The sequence below is a fragment of the Chaetodon auriga genome, chromosome 22 (genome assembly GCF_051107435.1).
Source record: "Chaetodon auriga isolate fChaAug3 chromosome 22, fChaAug3.hap1, whole genome shotgun sequence".
NCBI classification, from domain to species: domain Eukaryota; kingdom Metazoa; phylum Chordata; class Actinopteri; order Chaetodontiformes; family Chaetodontidae; genus Chaetodon; species Chaetodon auriga.
Genome location: NC_135095.1, coordinates 17,764,340 through 17,782,209, shown reverse-complemented (window position 1 = coordinate 17,782,209; position 17,870 = coordinate 17,764,340). Strand labels below are relative to the sequence as shown.

The 17,870-nt window shown below is 44.6% G+C and overlaps 1 protein-coding gene across 3 annotated transcripts in view; it reads left to right on the top strand.

Annotated features, from left to right (window-relative positions):
- The window catches only part of rassf3 (Ras association domain family member 3), a 55,144-nt gene extending 39,024 nt beyond the window's left edge, over positions 1–16,120 (top strand). For 2 of the 3 annotated variants that reach the window (XM_076722430.1, XM_076722432.1), the window contains 5 exons: positions 7,649–7,756; positions 9,489–9,662; positions 10,025–10,112; positions 11,487–11,602; positions 12,370–16,120. In XM_076722430.1, the coding sequence (XP_076578545.1) occupies positions 7,649–7,756; positions 9,489–9,662; positions 10,025–10,112; positions 11,487–11,602; positions 12,370–12,519 (636 nt within the window). In that variant the 3' untranslated portion in view covers positions 12,520–16,120. Of the gene's footprint in view, positions 1–7,648; positions 7,757–9,488; positions 9,663–10,024; positions 10,113–10,391; positions 11,175–11,486; positions 11,603–12,369 lie in introns of those variants that run through there. The other variant, XM_076722431.1, reaches the window with a different exon arrangement.
- The last annotated feature ends 1,750 nt before the right edge of the window (positions 16,121–17,870 follow it).

Genomic DNA, 17,870 nt, shown 5'->3' with positions numbered 1-17,870 from the left:
ACCGTGGGAACATGAAGGCGTATTAATACGTGATGTGTGTGTAACGGGACCATGTCCTCAGATTAGTATGTTGTTATGAAGTAGGGCGTGTTTGAGAGGCTCTGTGTGGCGGGAGTGTCGGACGGCGTGGAGGTCATTTAGTAATGAAGTTGTCAGATATGACTGATGGCGAGCTGCTCGTCGTCCTGACTCACGGCGGCTGTCGAGGGGAGTTGTCTGGCCTGAACCTTCGTCATCGTTCATTACTGCCGTGTGTTTGCTTTTGCTTTCTTTAGGTCATATTTAGTCGTCTTGTGGCCTCCTGAACTCGTTAAATAACTGTAACGAGGCTGTTTTCTGACGTGAGAGTCGGTGATGAGGGACTTGGTTTAGGATCAGAAGTTTTGGACCAAACATGGATCTTATGAAGTCACTTCAGTGGCACAGAGTTTGAGTCCTGAGGCGTGTTTGCACGTGTCGACGTCCTCGGCGTCCTGCCTGTGTGCATTTATGAATGTGGACGCTGAAATGAGGACTAATTTTAGAAAGTTTCACCCTTTTAGGTCTTTGTTAGTTAGTCTACAGTCCATTAATTGATGATGATTTGTTAATCACTCAAGCTGCATTAATGAATGTATCAGTGAATATTTGTTGTTTTTCTGAGTCGTCATTGATGATAAACTAAATACCTCAATGGGTTTTTTGACTCGGGCAGCTCTAATCTAACACTTTTTTATTATCGTGTACTCATTTTAAGATGTTTATGATGCGAAAAGGCCAAACGGTCTCTGCCTCCAGCCTCTCAGATGTCTCTGTTTTTCTGTCTTTTATTTCGTCGTTTTATTAAATATCGCTGGTTTTTGGACTGTTGCTCAGTGAAAACAAACCATGATGCAGACTAAACAGTGAGCGGTTCATCTGAAAACAGAATCCACAGGCCCTGAATGCATGTTCTGTGTGTCGGTGTGCAGCTTTCCTTCTGTCTGAGGAATGAAAGTCCGTCAGAGGAAGTCTGCTTTATTGTTGCCTCACTGCCTTCAAACACACCTCTGCTCCTTCACCGCCCTGCCTTCGCTGCCTTCCTGCGAGGTCAGAACCATGAAGTTTCATAATCTCAACCCACACATGCTTACTCACTACCCACACACACGCACGCACACACACACACACACACACACACACACACACACACACACACACACACACCTCGTTCAGCCTGTTGCTCAATTCATGTTAACAAATGTGTGCAAAGACTCATTTGTTCACCTTTTCCTGTTTGGATTTAGCAATCCTCTGACTTTAGGAACAGCTGTAAATTAAACATGAACTCCGAGTGTGTGTGTGTGTGTGTGTGTGTGTGTGTGTGTGTGTGTGTGTGTGTGTGTGTGCGTGCGTGCGTGCGTGTGTGTCTTTCCACAGTATGTATTTGCTCTAATGAAAGCCATTTCTCAGTCTAATGAGCTCATTTCCCAGCGGGCCGTTCGCCGCTCAGGCAGCGGCTCCAGAGCGAGCTGGCGGTCGACGTGGTCAGACGCCGTCGTGTTCTTCGTCTTATATTTGTCTCCAAAGCAGCCAAATTAACTGCATGACAGGCAGCTGCGTTTGAAACGAGCCGCCGAGGGACGTTTGGGTTTTTATGAAACTTGGTGTCACAGTATCTTAACTAAAGATAGAAAAGGTTTTTATTCACCGCGAGCGTTTTCACATCCTCATGCTTCCAGTCAGTCTCTTCTTTCTTCGTCTTCTTCCCCTTCTTATTGTTTTTTCTCTTCCTTCCTCATCCTTCATCACATTGTTTTTCCCCTCCTCCTCCCCCTCTTCTTTCTGTGTGTCTTCATCCATTTTCTCCTCCACACCTTCGTCCTCTTTGTCGCTGTTGGTGAAGGTCTCGTCTCTGGGTGGTCCCTCCAAACTTGTGGTCTCCTCGCAGAGCGTTGAACCGTGACTGTGTGTCCTGTACTCTGCCGTCCGTGTGTCCATGTTTTACTTAGTGAACCGCTGTGAAAACACTCAGTCAGGCCTGCAGCGTGATGTCAGCCGTCCTCTTTGGTTCACATCATTGTCTCCAGCTCGGCCTCTTGTCTCTATGTGGTCCGCCTAGTTTAGTCTGCAGGTTTTACTTCTCTAATTTCCCTCTTTTCTTCTGGAGAAAACATTTTATTTGAAGACATTACTCATCTGATGATATATGAGAGCACCAAGAATCGAGTAACAGTGTGTTAGCAGCTTATTTTCACCTTTAAGATCAACCTTTTTGCTGCTCGGCGCCGCATAACAGAGCTGGAGTGATCTATAAAAGGCTCTACCGAGGCTGCGCCGAACCGACTGCACGAGCGTCCATTAACGCAGGAATGTCCACTTGAGACGAAGACTTTGAGCGAGCGTGCTTCTGTCCATTAGCTGATCTCTCACAGAGGAAAGGTGTGAGCGCTTCCACACACACGGCACATTTATGTACCACTGTACGTGCATGTGTGTGCGCGCCCATTAGCGCAGGAATGCTGGGAGGAAAGGTGTGGCCGATCTCGACTTCCCCCCGTGGACTCAACAGGAAGTAACATGGAGAGGCAGGAGGTGAGGGCGAGGAGGGTGGAAGCATGGACACGCGATACTGCAGGAGGAGAAATGATCAGCGGGGGTTGAAAAGACGAAGACGTTTGATCCAGTTTGAAGTAAAAATGATTTTCAGAAAGGTGTTTATGTTCATGGAGTTCAGGAGCGCGACCTGCTCTCCAGATCAGGCTGTGGGGACGTTTTGGGAGGTTGTACTGAAGGACACTTGATTTATCAGATCCCAGAATTCCCCAAAGTTTCAAGGAGGCTCAGACTGGCAGAGGACCAGTAAAAGAGGACTTCCTGGTTGACGTGCTGAGTGAAACGACCTTTGCTTTGGTCGTTTCGAGCGTGCGAGCAGCAGCAGCCTGAGAAAGCAAACACCTTCCTCGTCCTCTAAAATGTAGGTTAGATTCTGTCCGCGCAGCCAAAACACTGTGTTTAGTCTGCCCGAAGCTTTCGGCCCGTTTAGCCGAGCTAAGCGTGTTTTGTCTGCACACGCGCACACACACACACACACACACACACACACACACACACACACACACACACACACACACACACACACACATGCACACACACACTTCCACGGTGATGTCATCTGTTTGCTGACAGTGGATGCAGACGAGCCTGACGGTGCTAAACAAAGGCAGGAATGCTGCAGGTGTGTGTGGTAAAAGGTCGAGGAAAGAAAATACATCACACACACACGCACACACACACACACACACACACACACACACACGCACACACACACGCACATCTGCAGACTAAACTTAACGACCGGAGTTATTCTGTCTTTCTCTTCTGCTTTTTCCAGCGTTTCCTGGCAGCTCTGGTGCTGAAGAAGAGTCTGTTCTGCTTTTTAAGGCTCTTCTGTGCAACAAGTGCAGCGCAGAGACATGAAATCTGATTATTCCTTGAAAAGGAATCAGATTTTCAATTCTGTCTGGCGTCCGACTGCTTGTGCGCCATCGCTTCCTGCAGTAATTCAGGCCTTCATTCATGGAAAGCCTCTTCTTTCCACAGCGTGAAACCTGTTGTCTGTTCCAGTTAAAGGCTGCTTGATCCAGAGTTTTCTGTCTGTGGGAAGCTGAATTTCATGAAACGTATTTTAAGCTCTGAGGACAATAAGCAGAGCCACGACGTCGGACAGCGAAGGCCTCACATGTAATGAGCGAGGTGATGATGTAAGCTGTCGTCCACTGACTGCGCTGCTCTCATGACCGAGCATCGAAGGGAAGGTGTTCTTGATGTGTCTGCACAGCTCGCTCGGCCCCTCGGCCGAGGTGCCGTCCTCGGTCAGCGCCGTGCCACGCAGTGCACGGCCATCTTTTGGCCATTCGGTGACATAACTCTGCTTTAGTGCAGCTTCATTGAACTGTGACATGAAAGCCGCACACGAAGGAGCTGCAGGAGGTGATTTTGCGTTGCTGCTCGAGTCGCCTGTGGCGGCACGCTCGTCTTCATGAAACTCCTCTCTGTCCGGTGTTGATCTTCCAGCTTCAGTGGGAGGATTCGCCGTGCTCTTAAATAGCGCCGTGACCTCATTGCGTTGTAGCTCCGCTGTGCTCTGCTGCTCTTGTTTGTTTGGATTCGGTCGCTCTCGTCCTCCCAGTTCCTCTTAACCCTCTCCGCCCTGGACGTTTCCTGGACACACTCGTACGCACTCACAAGGCCTGGACTGATAGTTTTGGGCATTAACATCACTGTGAGTCGGTGTTTTCATCCACAGTCACCAGAGGAACGGAGTATGATTTAGCATGTTTCTATTGTTTTTTACTCCTTCCCTTGTCTTTCATTTCCTGTCCTTCGTCTGTCCCTCTGTGGACGGTCAGATGACAGATAATCTCCTTACCTGTCACTTCCTGGTAATAAGCTTTGACTCATGTGACCCGGCAGGTGCTTAAGGTGGTGACTGAATGTGGAAACAAGCCCTGAGGTCAGCCTTAAGTTTTAGAAATTAGCTTGTGAGCGTGTCGGATTCTTTCCTGCCAGTTAAGAAAAACACAACGAGCAGCTTGTGAAATGCAGTCTGCTCTCGTTCGACCACATTTTTGAAGTTTCATTTACACAATCACGTCCTCACTAAAAATAAAAAATGAGCCCAACATATCAGCATATGTTTGTGTAGTAGAACTTGTTTTTTATTCCTTTCCTCTCCCATTAATCACGTCATGACCTCTCATATTTATGTGGGGACCCTTTGGAGGGCCGGACCCTCAGGTTGGGAACCACGTTAGTCTTCACTGTAAAAAGTCGTTAAAACGAGCTCCACGACTGTTTAGCACATTGTGAAATATTAATGTAAACTGTATGATTGAAAGTACATTCCTGTTTTAATACTCGTGTACGTTTAATTGAATGACTTTTTTGTAATGGAGTACTAATACATTGCAGCGTTAGTACTTTTACTGAAGTAAAACATGGCAGTACTTCTTCAGCGCTGCTGAACTGAATGCTGAGTGTGGTCCGCTGTCCTCTGTGTCCTCCTTTAATCCTGATGAGTCAGTGTCTGCGTCTGTCCGTCACACAGACAGACAGACAGACAGACAGGTCACGGCCACTCAGGTGTCGGGAAGAAGCTTCAGGTGAGGGAAGCCGATTGGCTGATTTAAATGAGATTTTAATGAATGCGTCAGTGATTTCCTGCCAACGAGAAAAGCCTCTGAAACCTCAGACTGCTAGAGTTTCACATACTGTTGAGATTCCTAATCAAACCCAGTGCATTATGGGTAAATTCTACAGTAGATGCTGAGCACATGAAGGGTTGATTTAACTGGCACCTTGTCAAACATGTCAAATAATAGTGAGTAATGTCCATCGCGGCTGCCCAGAGGTCAGGATGGCGTCTTTAAATGGCTGGTTTTGTTGTTCCAGATGTGAAGGACACTGATCTGCAGTCTGTCTTCATCACGTGTTTTCCTTTAATCTCATCCAAACATGTGATAGAGGACACATGTAATGTTGCGAGTGCACAAAATTCAGAGATGTGAATCAGTGTGATAGCAGCTCTCAGATCTGCAGTGTGTGTGTGTGTGTGTGTGTGTGTGTGTGTGTGTGTGTGTGTGTGTGTTTGTGTGTGTGTGTGTTTGTGTTTGCACATGCTGCACTGGCACCTCGTCTTTGCCTCGAGCAGCGTGTGTTTTCCTTATAAGGGTGTTCGTGCCTTCAAAGCCTCCCCGGATTCTGCACTCTGTGTGTGTGTGTGTGTGTGTGTGTGTGTGTGTGTGTGTGTGTGTGTGTGTGTGTGTGTGTGTGTGTGTGTGGTTTTTAATAGATGTCGTGGAGAGCTGCACCATGCCCATGTAAGCACAGGCTGCTCTGTGAGTTGAACTGTCTGTCCTGGCACTCACAGACTGTACATACACACACACACACACACACACACACACACACAGTGCAGATATAAAACATCAGGACAGGAGAACGAGGTGAAAACAGAAGATTGTCTCGTTGCTGCAGTAGAAAAGTTATTCGAGCGTCAGTCTCGAGAGGCCAAAGTGTCTTTTTTCCATGAGGACGGCGTCCTGCTGATCACACACAGGCGCTCTCTGGACGCTGCACCTAACACTTGTTTTCATTATCGATTAACCAGGTGATCATTTCCTCAGTGAATTGATTGATCCGCCAACAGAAAACTTTTCCTTGCTGTAGCAGAGCAGTCAGGGTGGGGACTTTATGATCGTGTGTGTGCGCCACTTTTTCCCAAAAACCAAACATCTGCACGCAGCGACTGCCCGAAAACATTTTAATTGGCTCTGAGGTCGGCGGACGGCTCTTTACAGCTGATTATGCAACATATTTGGCTTCGTGCTCTGACCTAAATTATAGTTTTACGTGTGTTTTGCGCAGCTGTAAACTAATTAAAACAGGACGACTCGCTTGAAATACATCAGAAAGGTTGTTTGTTTCTGGTTATTAACGCTGGTGCCGATGTGGTCGTCTGTGCTCTGCATGTCATCTTCACCTAAGACTGTCTCCGTCAGCTGATCTCTGCTCTGACCCCCCGGCCTTCTCCACCTTCTCTGGCTGTTTATGCACAAACATGCTGCGGACTGCTGACTGAGTAAAGCCTCTGGGCTTAACGGACACGCGTGTGCATACGTGCCACACGCATCACAAGCTGCTGTCTGAATCACTTCTGCACACTGTTCAAGTCCACATGGCCTCCCGTCAGTTTGACAAATCAGCGTTTTACCCTTCGGCCTTCTTCTTTCTTTGACTTTTGAGCAGTTCTGTGTGGGACTTGCATGCTCTGTCCTGCAGGAGGTTTCCACGTTTTGTCTAAAATTAGCAGTCAGTCGCGCAGCATGGGACCCGGGCTGATCAGAAATGTTGCTTTTGTCATGTGCTGACCCTCCGGCAGCGAGGAGCTTCTCAGTCTGAGATCATTTCAGGGCGAAGGAGGAAACGGTCGAGGTGCTAAAATAATGTGGCTGCGGCAGATTTAGAGAAGGTGTGTTGTCCGGTGAGAAGATCAGTACGAACCCCCGACGAGTGAAAACTGTGCTGTTTTAATCTCGAACCATCTGATCTCCTCCCTCATCATCACATAAGTGGGCTGGGTCACATGGAAGACACCGCAGAGCTGTTTCACCCTAAAGCTCCGTGCGTTGACTTCAAGGACTTTAGTGCAAAAAGCAAAAGGCTCCTCTGATCTAAGCTCTCTGATTCTGCTTCCTGACGGCCTTCTGCTATGGTTCGCTTTCGGAAGGTAAACTATCAAGTCCTCTGAGATTCACTTCATCTGTTTTTGTGCGGCCTGTCTCAGTCTTGTTCATTTATCTTTAAAATGATGCCTGTCGTTAGTTTCTGCATCCACAAAAGGACTTCACTGTGCACGCATTAGACGGCAGTAAACAAAAAGGGATTAATAAGAAAATAAAATGTGAGACGTGCTGAATATGTGATCAGTAAGGAGAGAGAGCTGCAGATGTGGACACAAAGAAGACCCGATTTGGTTTAAGACGAAGACATTGTGTGTGTCTTCAGCTGGATCAGGACTCGTCCACGTTTCCCTGCCGCTGTCGTCCAAACAGAGGCGGCGTTGTTGTTGTGATCCTCGGTGATTTCTGACCTATCGTGTGGCGTTTCCTTTCATTCTCTCTGGCAGGATGTGGAGAAGGAGAAGGAGCTGCGGACGGAGTTCAGCAGGGAGGAAATCAGGCAGAAGATCGAGCTGTACAACTCGGTGACCAGAGACCACCTTAAAATGACACTCGTGAGTGGAGCGCGCACACACACACACACACACACACACACACACGCACACACACACACACACGTGCACATGTTGTACTTCCTCAATGTGAAGCCAGTTTTAGACACTTAATAAACGGCTCGGTAGGTAATTACTGTAGTACTGCTACATACTGTATCGTGTAATCATATTTTATGTTTGTACATATGAAGTAACAAGTAAAAATACAATATTAGCCTCTGAAATGTAGCAGAGTAGAAGCAGAAAGTAGCATAGAGTGGAAATACTTAAGTAAAGTGGAAGTATGTCAGAACTGTACCGTACAGTACTTCTGTAGATGTACTCTGTTACTCCACCACTGTTGATATCCGTGTTTTATACAGAACCTTTATTGTCAACACAACACGCCGCTGCGATGCCGTGGCGGTCGTGCAGGCTTTGAATCTCAACACTGGAGGTGTGCTGATGTCTCAGCGTTCACGCCGCCGCCCCCCCGCTCCCAGCATTCCTCAGCAGTCACATCAGAGTGATGTGATGTTATTCCTGCTATTGTTCTCCCCCACAGTGTTTTCCTTGGCAGCGTGAAAGGTGTCTGAAGCTGCGTTCAAACCACGAGGCGAAGCCAGTGTTACATCCAGGAAAAGGAGCGTAGCGGAGGCTCTAGATATCTTAGACGTGATTTTTTAAAAAGGAACAATAGGTGACAGAAGGGATTTGTTGCGCCCAATATACAGTAAGTTTTGGGAGTCAAAGATTGTTAAAAACCTGGGGAGGAAAGATTTTCTCCAGCTCGTTTCAAACCAAAAGCAGCACAGGCCTCGACTCAGCAGGTCGCAAAAAGATGGAAAAGTACAGTAAGAAGGTGAAACCTGCTGCTCAGCACCTGTCAGAGCCGATAGCATCAGTATGTGAAGCACGCACAGGTGGAGTTCATACCCACACCTTCCTTTCTCATCCATCTTCACCATCCACCGAGTTTCTCTGCGTCATCCGGACGTCTGTTCACGCCGATCTCACGTGTGCGCTCACCCACGACCTCCTCCGGGCAGCACATGGAGTAATGAGATTAAGATGCTCTGCCTCCGTCTGCGGCCATCTGTCCTGCAGGACGCACTGGGCTTATTGGGTGAACTGGCCTCTCCTGCAGAGATCATGTGGCCCAGGCTGCACTGTGGTCCTGCTGAGCTTTAAGGCTGCACCTCTGATTGGTCTCCATCTCCAGTGTTTGTTGAAGCAGCTGGTTTTTAATTTCCTGAGCTGGTTCCTCATTAGCATGCACATTGTCGCATATTGGCTCTTTATTAGTCACTGTAAAGCACTTTATAAGGCCATCAGAGTTTTCCTCAATATCCTCCTGATCACTGCTTATTGACAGGACGTCAGGAAGTTCTTGTGCGTGAATTATGATCTTAACGTTAAGGCTTTATGTCTAATAAAGAGCCAATATGCTACTAATATGCGGGCTAATAAGCAGCTAGTTAATGGTGAATATGTGCAGGTGCCGAACGTTCACTCAGATTTGCAGCTTTTCTTTGAATATCTGAATGTTTTCGTGTTGGTTGTGTAAAACTTTAACACTGTGTCCTTAGTTTACAGACAGAACGAGCATGTGAATGTAAAAAATAAATGTTCCTTATTGGTCTGATCATAAGTCGTTCATAGTAGTGTAGTAATGAGTACAGCAGCAGCAGCAGGTTGTACATGACGTAGTACCGTAACTCTCCCTGTCCCCGTCTGCTCCTCTCCCTCCCAGAGTCCCACTGGTGTGTATACTGGTTTCATCAAGGTCCAGATGGACTTGAGGCGGCCGGTGACGGTGCGGGCGCGTCAGAGAGGAGCGGGAGGAGCGGTGGAGGAGGAGGCCTTCTATCTGCCCAGAGGAGTCATCAACACCCTCCACATCAGCTCCCATAACACAATCAGACAGGTGGTTAACACACACACACACACACACACACACACACACACACACACACACACGCGTGTCAACACAACTTAATTAGGATCTGATGACACACTGGTTGAAGTCATGGTTCAGCAGGAGAAGGCCGGTGTTGAAGCTTTATTAAAAACTGTCTTTTCTGACATGTTGATTAACCTGAACCGAATTCGTCAGCAGACCGCCGTCACGGAGCTTCTGATTGGCTGGCAGGTGTTTGTTAAAGTCATCGTCAGTTCAGAAAATTGAAACACATTTAAAAACATAGAAGAGAAACCATATGTGAGGATACAGTTACACTGAGCTCCAAGAGGTTCACGTCAGCCATGTTTGTTCTCGTGTGTGTTCAGGTGATCGTCGCCCTGCTCAACAAGTTCACCGTCGCAGACAACCCGGCCAAGTACGCCCTGTACAAACGCTACCGCAGGGAGGAGCAGGGTAAGGCTGTGTGTGTGTGTGTGTGTGTGTGTGTGTGTGTGTGTGTGTGTGTGTGTGTGTGTGTGAAAGCGACAGGGCTGTTTCATGCCACTCATGCTGAGCTCAGTGTCAGATGCTTTGGCACTGACATCGTGTCGATGACATTTTTGTGTATGCACGTGTGTGTGTGTGTGTGTGTGTGTGTGTGTGTGTGTGTGTGTGTGTGTGTGTGTGTATTTCTGAATGCCTCGCCCTCCTGTTGCTGGTTGCCGGATGCCACTGGGCTCTCCCCACTATCAGCAGCTCACCAGGAATACCCACACATATATAAATACACACACACACACTCTCTCTCTCTCTATGAATTAGCAGCTGTTGTGGGGTCGTCGGGTTTCAGATATTATCTTTCAGTCTATTTAGCGCCTCCATTAAAGGAGTTTACGCCCCTCGTGTCTCTGAATTTATTGAATTTGTGTAACTTCTCTTTAAATCTTGTTTGAAGTCTGTGAAACTTCGCACCCCCAAACTTTTATGGCTCTTATTCTTCCCCTTCGGAGGGTGCGTGTTACTGCTGTCCTGGTCTGGTTCTTCTCATTACTGGAGACATACAGCGACACTCAGCCTGCTAATAAAAGACAGTCTAGACACGAGTGTGCCGGCAGATGTATGTACGCTTCATATGTGCATGAGCTCATACGCAAACCTCCCAGACAACAGTTCAGCATTAAAAACAAGCTGTTGGGGTGGCGGCTGAACTGTGGTCCACAAGTATGGAAACGTGTGCGACCTTCAGCCAGTCCAGGTCTGATATCTGCCTGAAAGACGAGAAAAATATTCCCTCTGTGTGAGGTCAGGGTAGCCTCGAACGCTGACTTTGGCCTCTTAAAGAAACATGTCAGTGAATACTCAATGACCTGTATACATGCTGAAGTGAAGTACAAGTACCTTGAATTTGAGTGAAAGTACTTCGTTACACTCCGCCGCTGCTCCCTGATGCTTTGTTCACTGTGTGGCGGCTCAGGCTGACAGCATCTCTCCCTCTGTTTTTGGAAATGACTGCGGCCGTTAATGTGCCGCACCCATGCTTTCATCCTCTGCCATCCCTGTTTATGTGCATGCACACACACACACACACACACACACACACACGCACACACACACACACACACACACACACACACACACACACACACACACACACACACACACACGCGCGCACACACAAGCACAGTGCAACATTTAACTACAGCGACCACAGTGCTGGTTTGAAGGAACGCACTGACTAAATTAATCCGTGTGTGTGTGTGTGTGTGTGTGTGTGTGTGTGTGTGTGTGCGTGCGTGCGTGCGTGCGTGCGTGCGTGCGTGCGTGCGTGTGTGTGTGTGTCTCCTGCAGTGTATTTGTGTAAGCTGGCGGATGGCGAGCAGCCGTTGTTTCTTCGTCTGGTGGCGGGGCCCGACACCGACACGCTCAGCTTCGTACTGAGAGAGCAGCAGACGGGAGAAGTCATGGTAACACCACATCCATCCCTCTGCCTCCATCTCTCTTCATCCTTTTCTCCTCCTCTTCATCCTCATCCTCTTCCTTTTTCTTTCCTTTCCTACTTACTCTCTTCACCGGTCCTTTGCTCCTCTCTCTTTCTTCTTCTTCGTTCCTCCTTCTGTTAATCCCTCTCTGCTGCTTTCCTATGGAAGCCCATTTGTGCCAGAAAAAGAAATAGATGAAAGTCATGATCAAATAAAAACACTCAGTCAACATTTTGACTCACTAAATCAAAATTATGTGATAAAATGTTTTTATAATGACCTTTTCACATTCTTTCATGTATTGGTGGAAATGGGCTTCCGTACATTTCTTCTTCTTCTCCCTCTTCTTCTTCTTCCTCTGCTTCTCACTTCTCCTTCTCCATCTTCTCTCCATCATCTTTCTTTTATCTACTACCTTTTCTGTCCTCCCCCTCTTTCTGTACATCCTCCTCAGTCCTCCCTTCCTTTCCCTCTTTTCCTTTTCCTTCTTCATTCTTCATTCTTCGTCTATGTTTTACTTAAAATACTAAGGTAGCAACAACAACATGATAAATACAATAACAACGACAAGCATTATTATTTTGGTTATTATTGTTATTACTATCATTTAAAAGAAGGAAATAATTAAAAGAGACAGAAAATCTACTTCCATAACCATAGAAGAAGAAAGGACCACACTGTGTCAGTCCTTCAAACAAAATGCCAAAACGTTCTGTGTAAATAAAGTTTTTTTTGCGTGCTCCTCTTTCCAGTGGGACGCGTTCTCCATCCCCGAGCTGCGTAACTTCCTGCGGATCCTCGACAAGGAGGAGGATGAGCAGAGGGAGGCGGTGATCCGCCGCTACGAGGCCTACCGCCAGAGACTGCAGGAGGCGCTGAGGGAGGTCAGAGGGCCTTCTTAGAGGAGTAACCTCCACAAACAGGACTGCTGCCCCCTGGAGGCACGGAGGAAGTGATTGTTTTTCCTCCTCGGGGGAGAAATCGTGTAAATTTTGATGAAGAGAGCAGAATAAGAGGAGAAGATCCAGCGCCTGGAAGGAGGGATGATACAGACAGAAGGAGGGAGGACATAAAGAGGACAGCAAGTGAAGGACACGTGAATAAAGGGACGAGAGGACAGAAGTGGGACGGACGCTGCCGGTGTTTGACTCAGCCTGGATTAAAGACTTCAACCCGCTGCCTGCAGACTGTCTGCTCACACCAAAGATTCAGTTCATTGTGCCATATTCACTCCTCCTCTCTTCTTCTTCTTCTTCTTCTTCTCCTGCTGTCACATAATTTATGCAGTTTATCTGATTCCTCTTCATTTTTATCCTTTAAACTTGTGAAAGACTCAAGGCCATATGTTGAGTTTAATTTAACGTGTTTTTTTTTTTTTTTTAAAGGTCTGTACATATTTTTTTTTCCTTAATTTATATGGGTGAAGCTTTTTAGCATTTTATTTTGTTTTCCTAAAACAAAAACAAGTCTTAGTTTATTCTACAGTGGCGGAGCACCGATCTGGTTGTTGACACAGACAATAGAAGTAAACAAACAGTGAGCATCAGGCAGCAGTGGACGAGGACCAGAGACCGTCTTTAAAGCTACAGGACAGGAAGTCCAGAGGAGTCAGAGGACGACCCCGAAAGTAAAGACGTTTTGATCATCGCTGCGTTTTGATTAAGTTACTCTGAAAGTTTCTGAAGTGAGAGAGTCTGCATGCAGGTACGGAGTCTCAAGTGTGCCAAAAGACAAAGTGAGGACTTTTTTTTTTATTATTGGTGTTTGCTTGTAATTTAAACCGATGCTTTTATTTTTATATTTTATTGTTTTTTCTATTTTTATTTCTTATGATAGAACATAACAAAATAAATAGTAAAATAACAGAAGAGGCGAGGTCACACAGGTAAAGATACACACATTTAAATAAATGTACAAAAAGATATTTATAAATATATACTATAACTATAACGATTGTATTTCCTTTTTTCTGTTGAATTAATAATTTAAAAAATGAAATGAAAGTGCCAATTATTAATATTCCATTTACAACGTGAAGCCTGTTTATACTCCATCATCAATAATTCGTCAATTTTAATTTTTTTCCAAAAAAATTTAGCAGTTTTATTATACATTAAAAATTCAACTAGATGAATAAATTGCAAATCAATAAACTTTTGCTCAAAATATTTTCATCATTTATTTTTCCATCCACAATCACGTATCTTTAAAGCAAATATGATTTTTCTTATTTTACAAATATAATATAGAAATTGAATGTATAAGTAGCTATAAAAATATCTCTATATTTACTTACATTTTCTTATTTTTGGTTTTCTTTATGGATAATTATATTGATTAAACCATAAATCATGTCTCTTTTTTTTATATCTTTTATTATCATTTTTGGCACACTTCAGACTCCATAGAGGGTTGAGCTGAAACTGAATGTTGTAGACGAAGATCCAGAGAAATGATAGAAGCTTGTGATCACAGGTAGAAATTCAGATTTTGTTGTGAAAAGCGTCGTCATGGAGAGTGAAGATGAGTGAGGATGATGACCTGGTTGGATTTAAGCCTTTATTTGCATTTTCACTTCGCCAGCGGAGTTTGACGAAGCATGAACTGACGTAGTTTGGATAGATGTGACCCCTGACCTTTGACCCTGCACGGTCAGAGCAGGGAGGAGTGAGATTTGACTGGTTTCTGGAAGTTGACTGAGCAGTTTAGAGGAAGTAGAAGAGACACATTAGATGTAGGAAGGAAGATAAACGGAGAGGATAAGTTTTGTTTTTGAAGCGGACAGAAGAGGAGAAACGGCCATAAAGGCAGCGCGACCGTAACCTTGAGGACAATGACGGGGTTTTCCTCAAAGCAGTCGCCGTGATTAACTGCTCGCTCGCTTTTTGCATTCGTGAAAGCTCCGATAATCCACGGCGGAGAGAAAAGGAGGTCTGTAAGTGCTGATAGCTGCAGAGAACAGGGAGGAAAAATGGCTGCATTGTGTCCGTCTGTCTGCAGGCATTCATTTAAAGCGCCGTGTTTTTCTACTCTTATCTCGAGCTGAAACGTGCAGCCTCGACCTCGTCGTCAACCGCGGGTTCGGCTTTCTTTCCTGCTGGATGAATGAGAAAAATATGAAGGAGGGAAATGGAAAGAAAGGACTGTGGGATCGGAGGGGATAAGCAAAGGAGGGAAAGATGGAAATTTAATGGAAGATGTGCTTTAGTGCAAAAGAAGGTGCAGCTTTGTGCAGTTAGGGTTCAAGCGAGGCTCCTGTGAGGCCACGAAGGCCATTTGATAGCTGCCTTAAATATATATGCAATGTCTTCTTTGGTATATGTAATGACTCATTTATGGCTTTAGAAACCAAAGAGGCTTGTTTTCAGTGTAGTTTTGCAGAAAGATATTTGCTTTTTGAAACAGCAGTCACTCAGATTTTTCAGGAAACAACAGACAAACAAGCAAAAACCAATCACAGAGATGATTAAGTCATAAAAAGATGCGTCAGTGTTTGAGTTGCAGGTACTGACTGAAGCCGTGCTGACTGTTGCTGCAGTGCGTTTCTGTAGAACACGCTTGTACAATATCGCCATCTAGTGGACAAATACTGCAACTGTTCTCACGTTTCTGTGTCAAATCTACATCTTACAGATTTATTTTAATTGTTTCGTTATAACCAAAGATATTTTTGTGGTGTTGCCTGGAGCAAAAGTGTATCGGAGGCCTCGTCCCACCGGAGGGAAAAAGGTTTAGTTTAGAGTTTTATTTAAAGGGTTTTAACCCTGTTTCTATTCTACTATCAAACACTGGGTTAAATCTACAGAAGCAAAAGGGCCAAAAGGGTTCGAGTGTCACAAGAAACTAAATGCATAATGTGATCTTTAAAGGGACACTCCACCAATTTGATCCATGATGTTCAGTTTCATGATGAGAAATTTAAAAAAAAAATGTAGGATCCAGCATTTTTGGAGGCAAAGACTAAAAGAACCATTTTTTGATCATTGCTTTTTTAATCCGAAGTGCAATAAAAAAAAACTGTAGTACCACAAATACTTAATGTTGATATTTAAATACCACTGAATTTAGAGCATGAACTATTTAACACTTTTTGTGGTTTTAATTCCTGTCTTTGATATTCTCAGTTAGTTATTTAAAGTTGATTTAAGTGTATTAAAAAAACTTCATTGTTTATAAACATTGTATCGAAGTCGCTCAGATTTAATTGGTCATTTTCAGGTCAAAAAATTAGTTCCAAGTTGCTAAAATCCAGACAACAAAATCCAGATAAGAAATTTCCTGAATCTGTGAAACTTGAAATTTACTGCTGTATATTTCCAAGATACTTCGAACATGTCAGTGAAGCTCAAACTGTTTTGGCCCTTTTATCTTCCGTATAATATATATATTTTTTAAAATGATACGAAAGTCTGCATGGAAACAGTTAGTGTATGTTAAAGCCATGTTGTTGTTGTTGTTTGTGTATCTGATAAACAACTTTAGCTGTTAACACTCATCATACCAGACGAGTCGTATCAATTTTTTTTTTTTGGGCACTTTAACTTTGAATTCAGGGAAAACGGGTTTTTAATTTTTCTTTTTTCCTCCTGTTAAATCTGCAAACTGCCGCCATCACACTCTGTACTTTATCTTAACATCTAACACTCTGTAATTTTATTTTGAAAGATCGCGTTAAGCTCCACTCATTGTTTTTTTCTTTTTTTTTTTTTTAACAAATGGAAGTACAGTGTGACAGAAGTTATTTAAGCTCATTTTATTTTTGTCTCAACGAGCTTCCGTATGTTTTTCTCAGATCTCGCTGTCGACTGTGAAACGTTTGGTTGAATCTTGTGTTCCTGTTTGACTCCTCGTGTACGTACATGCTAACTGTACATGCTGCTGGGCTGTCCGACATCAAAGCACGCGTCGTCGTAGACAAACTGTCCGTCAGACAACGTTTGGAAAATGGTCTTTGAAGTGTTTTTCAAAGTCTGTCAGAGCTGATCGTACTACGAATCATTCATGTTTTGGTCCAGCAGTATTAATGAACGAGGGCTTGATGTTTGATGCCTGCTGTGTATTCACAGATCTTGTTTTAAGGCTGTTCAGTCGTCATCAGTCACAGAGCGTCCAAACGATTGGCTGAAAGCTTCTTTCTTGAAAATTGGCCAGAATTTCTGAATATTCATATAATTGATCACATCCAGTTTTATACTTGATGCAAGAATATTTATCCCAAATTTCAATTTCATCCCTGTTTGTTTGAAAGCTGAGGTTGTGTTGTGATGTCGCCACCTCAAAATCAGCTCATCACCTTAAATTTAAGCCCTTCGGATCGTTTTCCTTCAGTTTTGTGCGATCTGTGTCTCCAGGCTGAACAGTCCGAAGCTGTAAAGTTCAATGCCAAAGATCTGTGTGAGGCTCTTCGGTTCCACTGATGCTGCTTTAGCTGGGACTGACTCCAGAGAACAGACGCTCTTTGATTCATCAGGTTTGTTCCTCGTGAGCACCTGAGCTCAGAAACAAGACCTCTGTTGTTCTACACGTGATGATAAAAAGGTCACGGGTTTCCATTTCAGGCCTGAGCTGCAAAACACAAATTTATTGGCGTCCTCAGAATCGAGGAAAGGACCGATGAGGAGCTCGGAGACGGTCTTTAATGATAAATCCTGATTTGAATTCGCTGATCTGTTTGCTCAAGATGCTGTGCTTCAGTTGAATCTGGGCCTTTGAGCTCAGGCCTGGAAGCTCGGACCTCTGCAGTGCCTTCGTACAGTTCGACAGCAGCAGGACGAGGACGGAGAGACAAACCTGCAGGACAGACGGAGGTGTCACCGCATGTTGCTTTGTGTTGCAGTTCTCTCTGCAGGCCAACAGGTTCATTTTTGTCGGTATCTCGTGTTTTCTCTTTGAATCGTTACCAAATGTGGCCTTTCTTCACACGAGAGGGGCCGCGGCTATTAAAGGTGAAATTAAAGCTGAAAAGTGTCGTGTTATTTTGTCTTATTCTGGTTTAAACGGGCTTTGCAAAGGAACTGATTTAAATGGGATTATTGTGCAAATTGCTTATCTGTTTGTTAATATATGTGATGTGAGCCGAAAGATTAGTCTGTTGATTTATCACTCAATCAAAACAAGGATTAATCTGCAATAGTTTAATAATCATTTGTTAAACCAAAGAAGTCTAAAATTCACTCAACATAAGAATTTGCTGTTTTTCTTTGTTTTATAGACATCAGAAACTGAATCTCTTTAATCAAACAAAACGAGATGC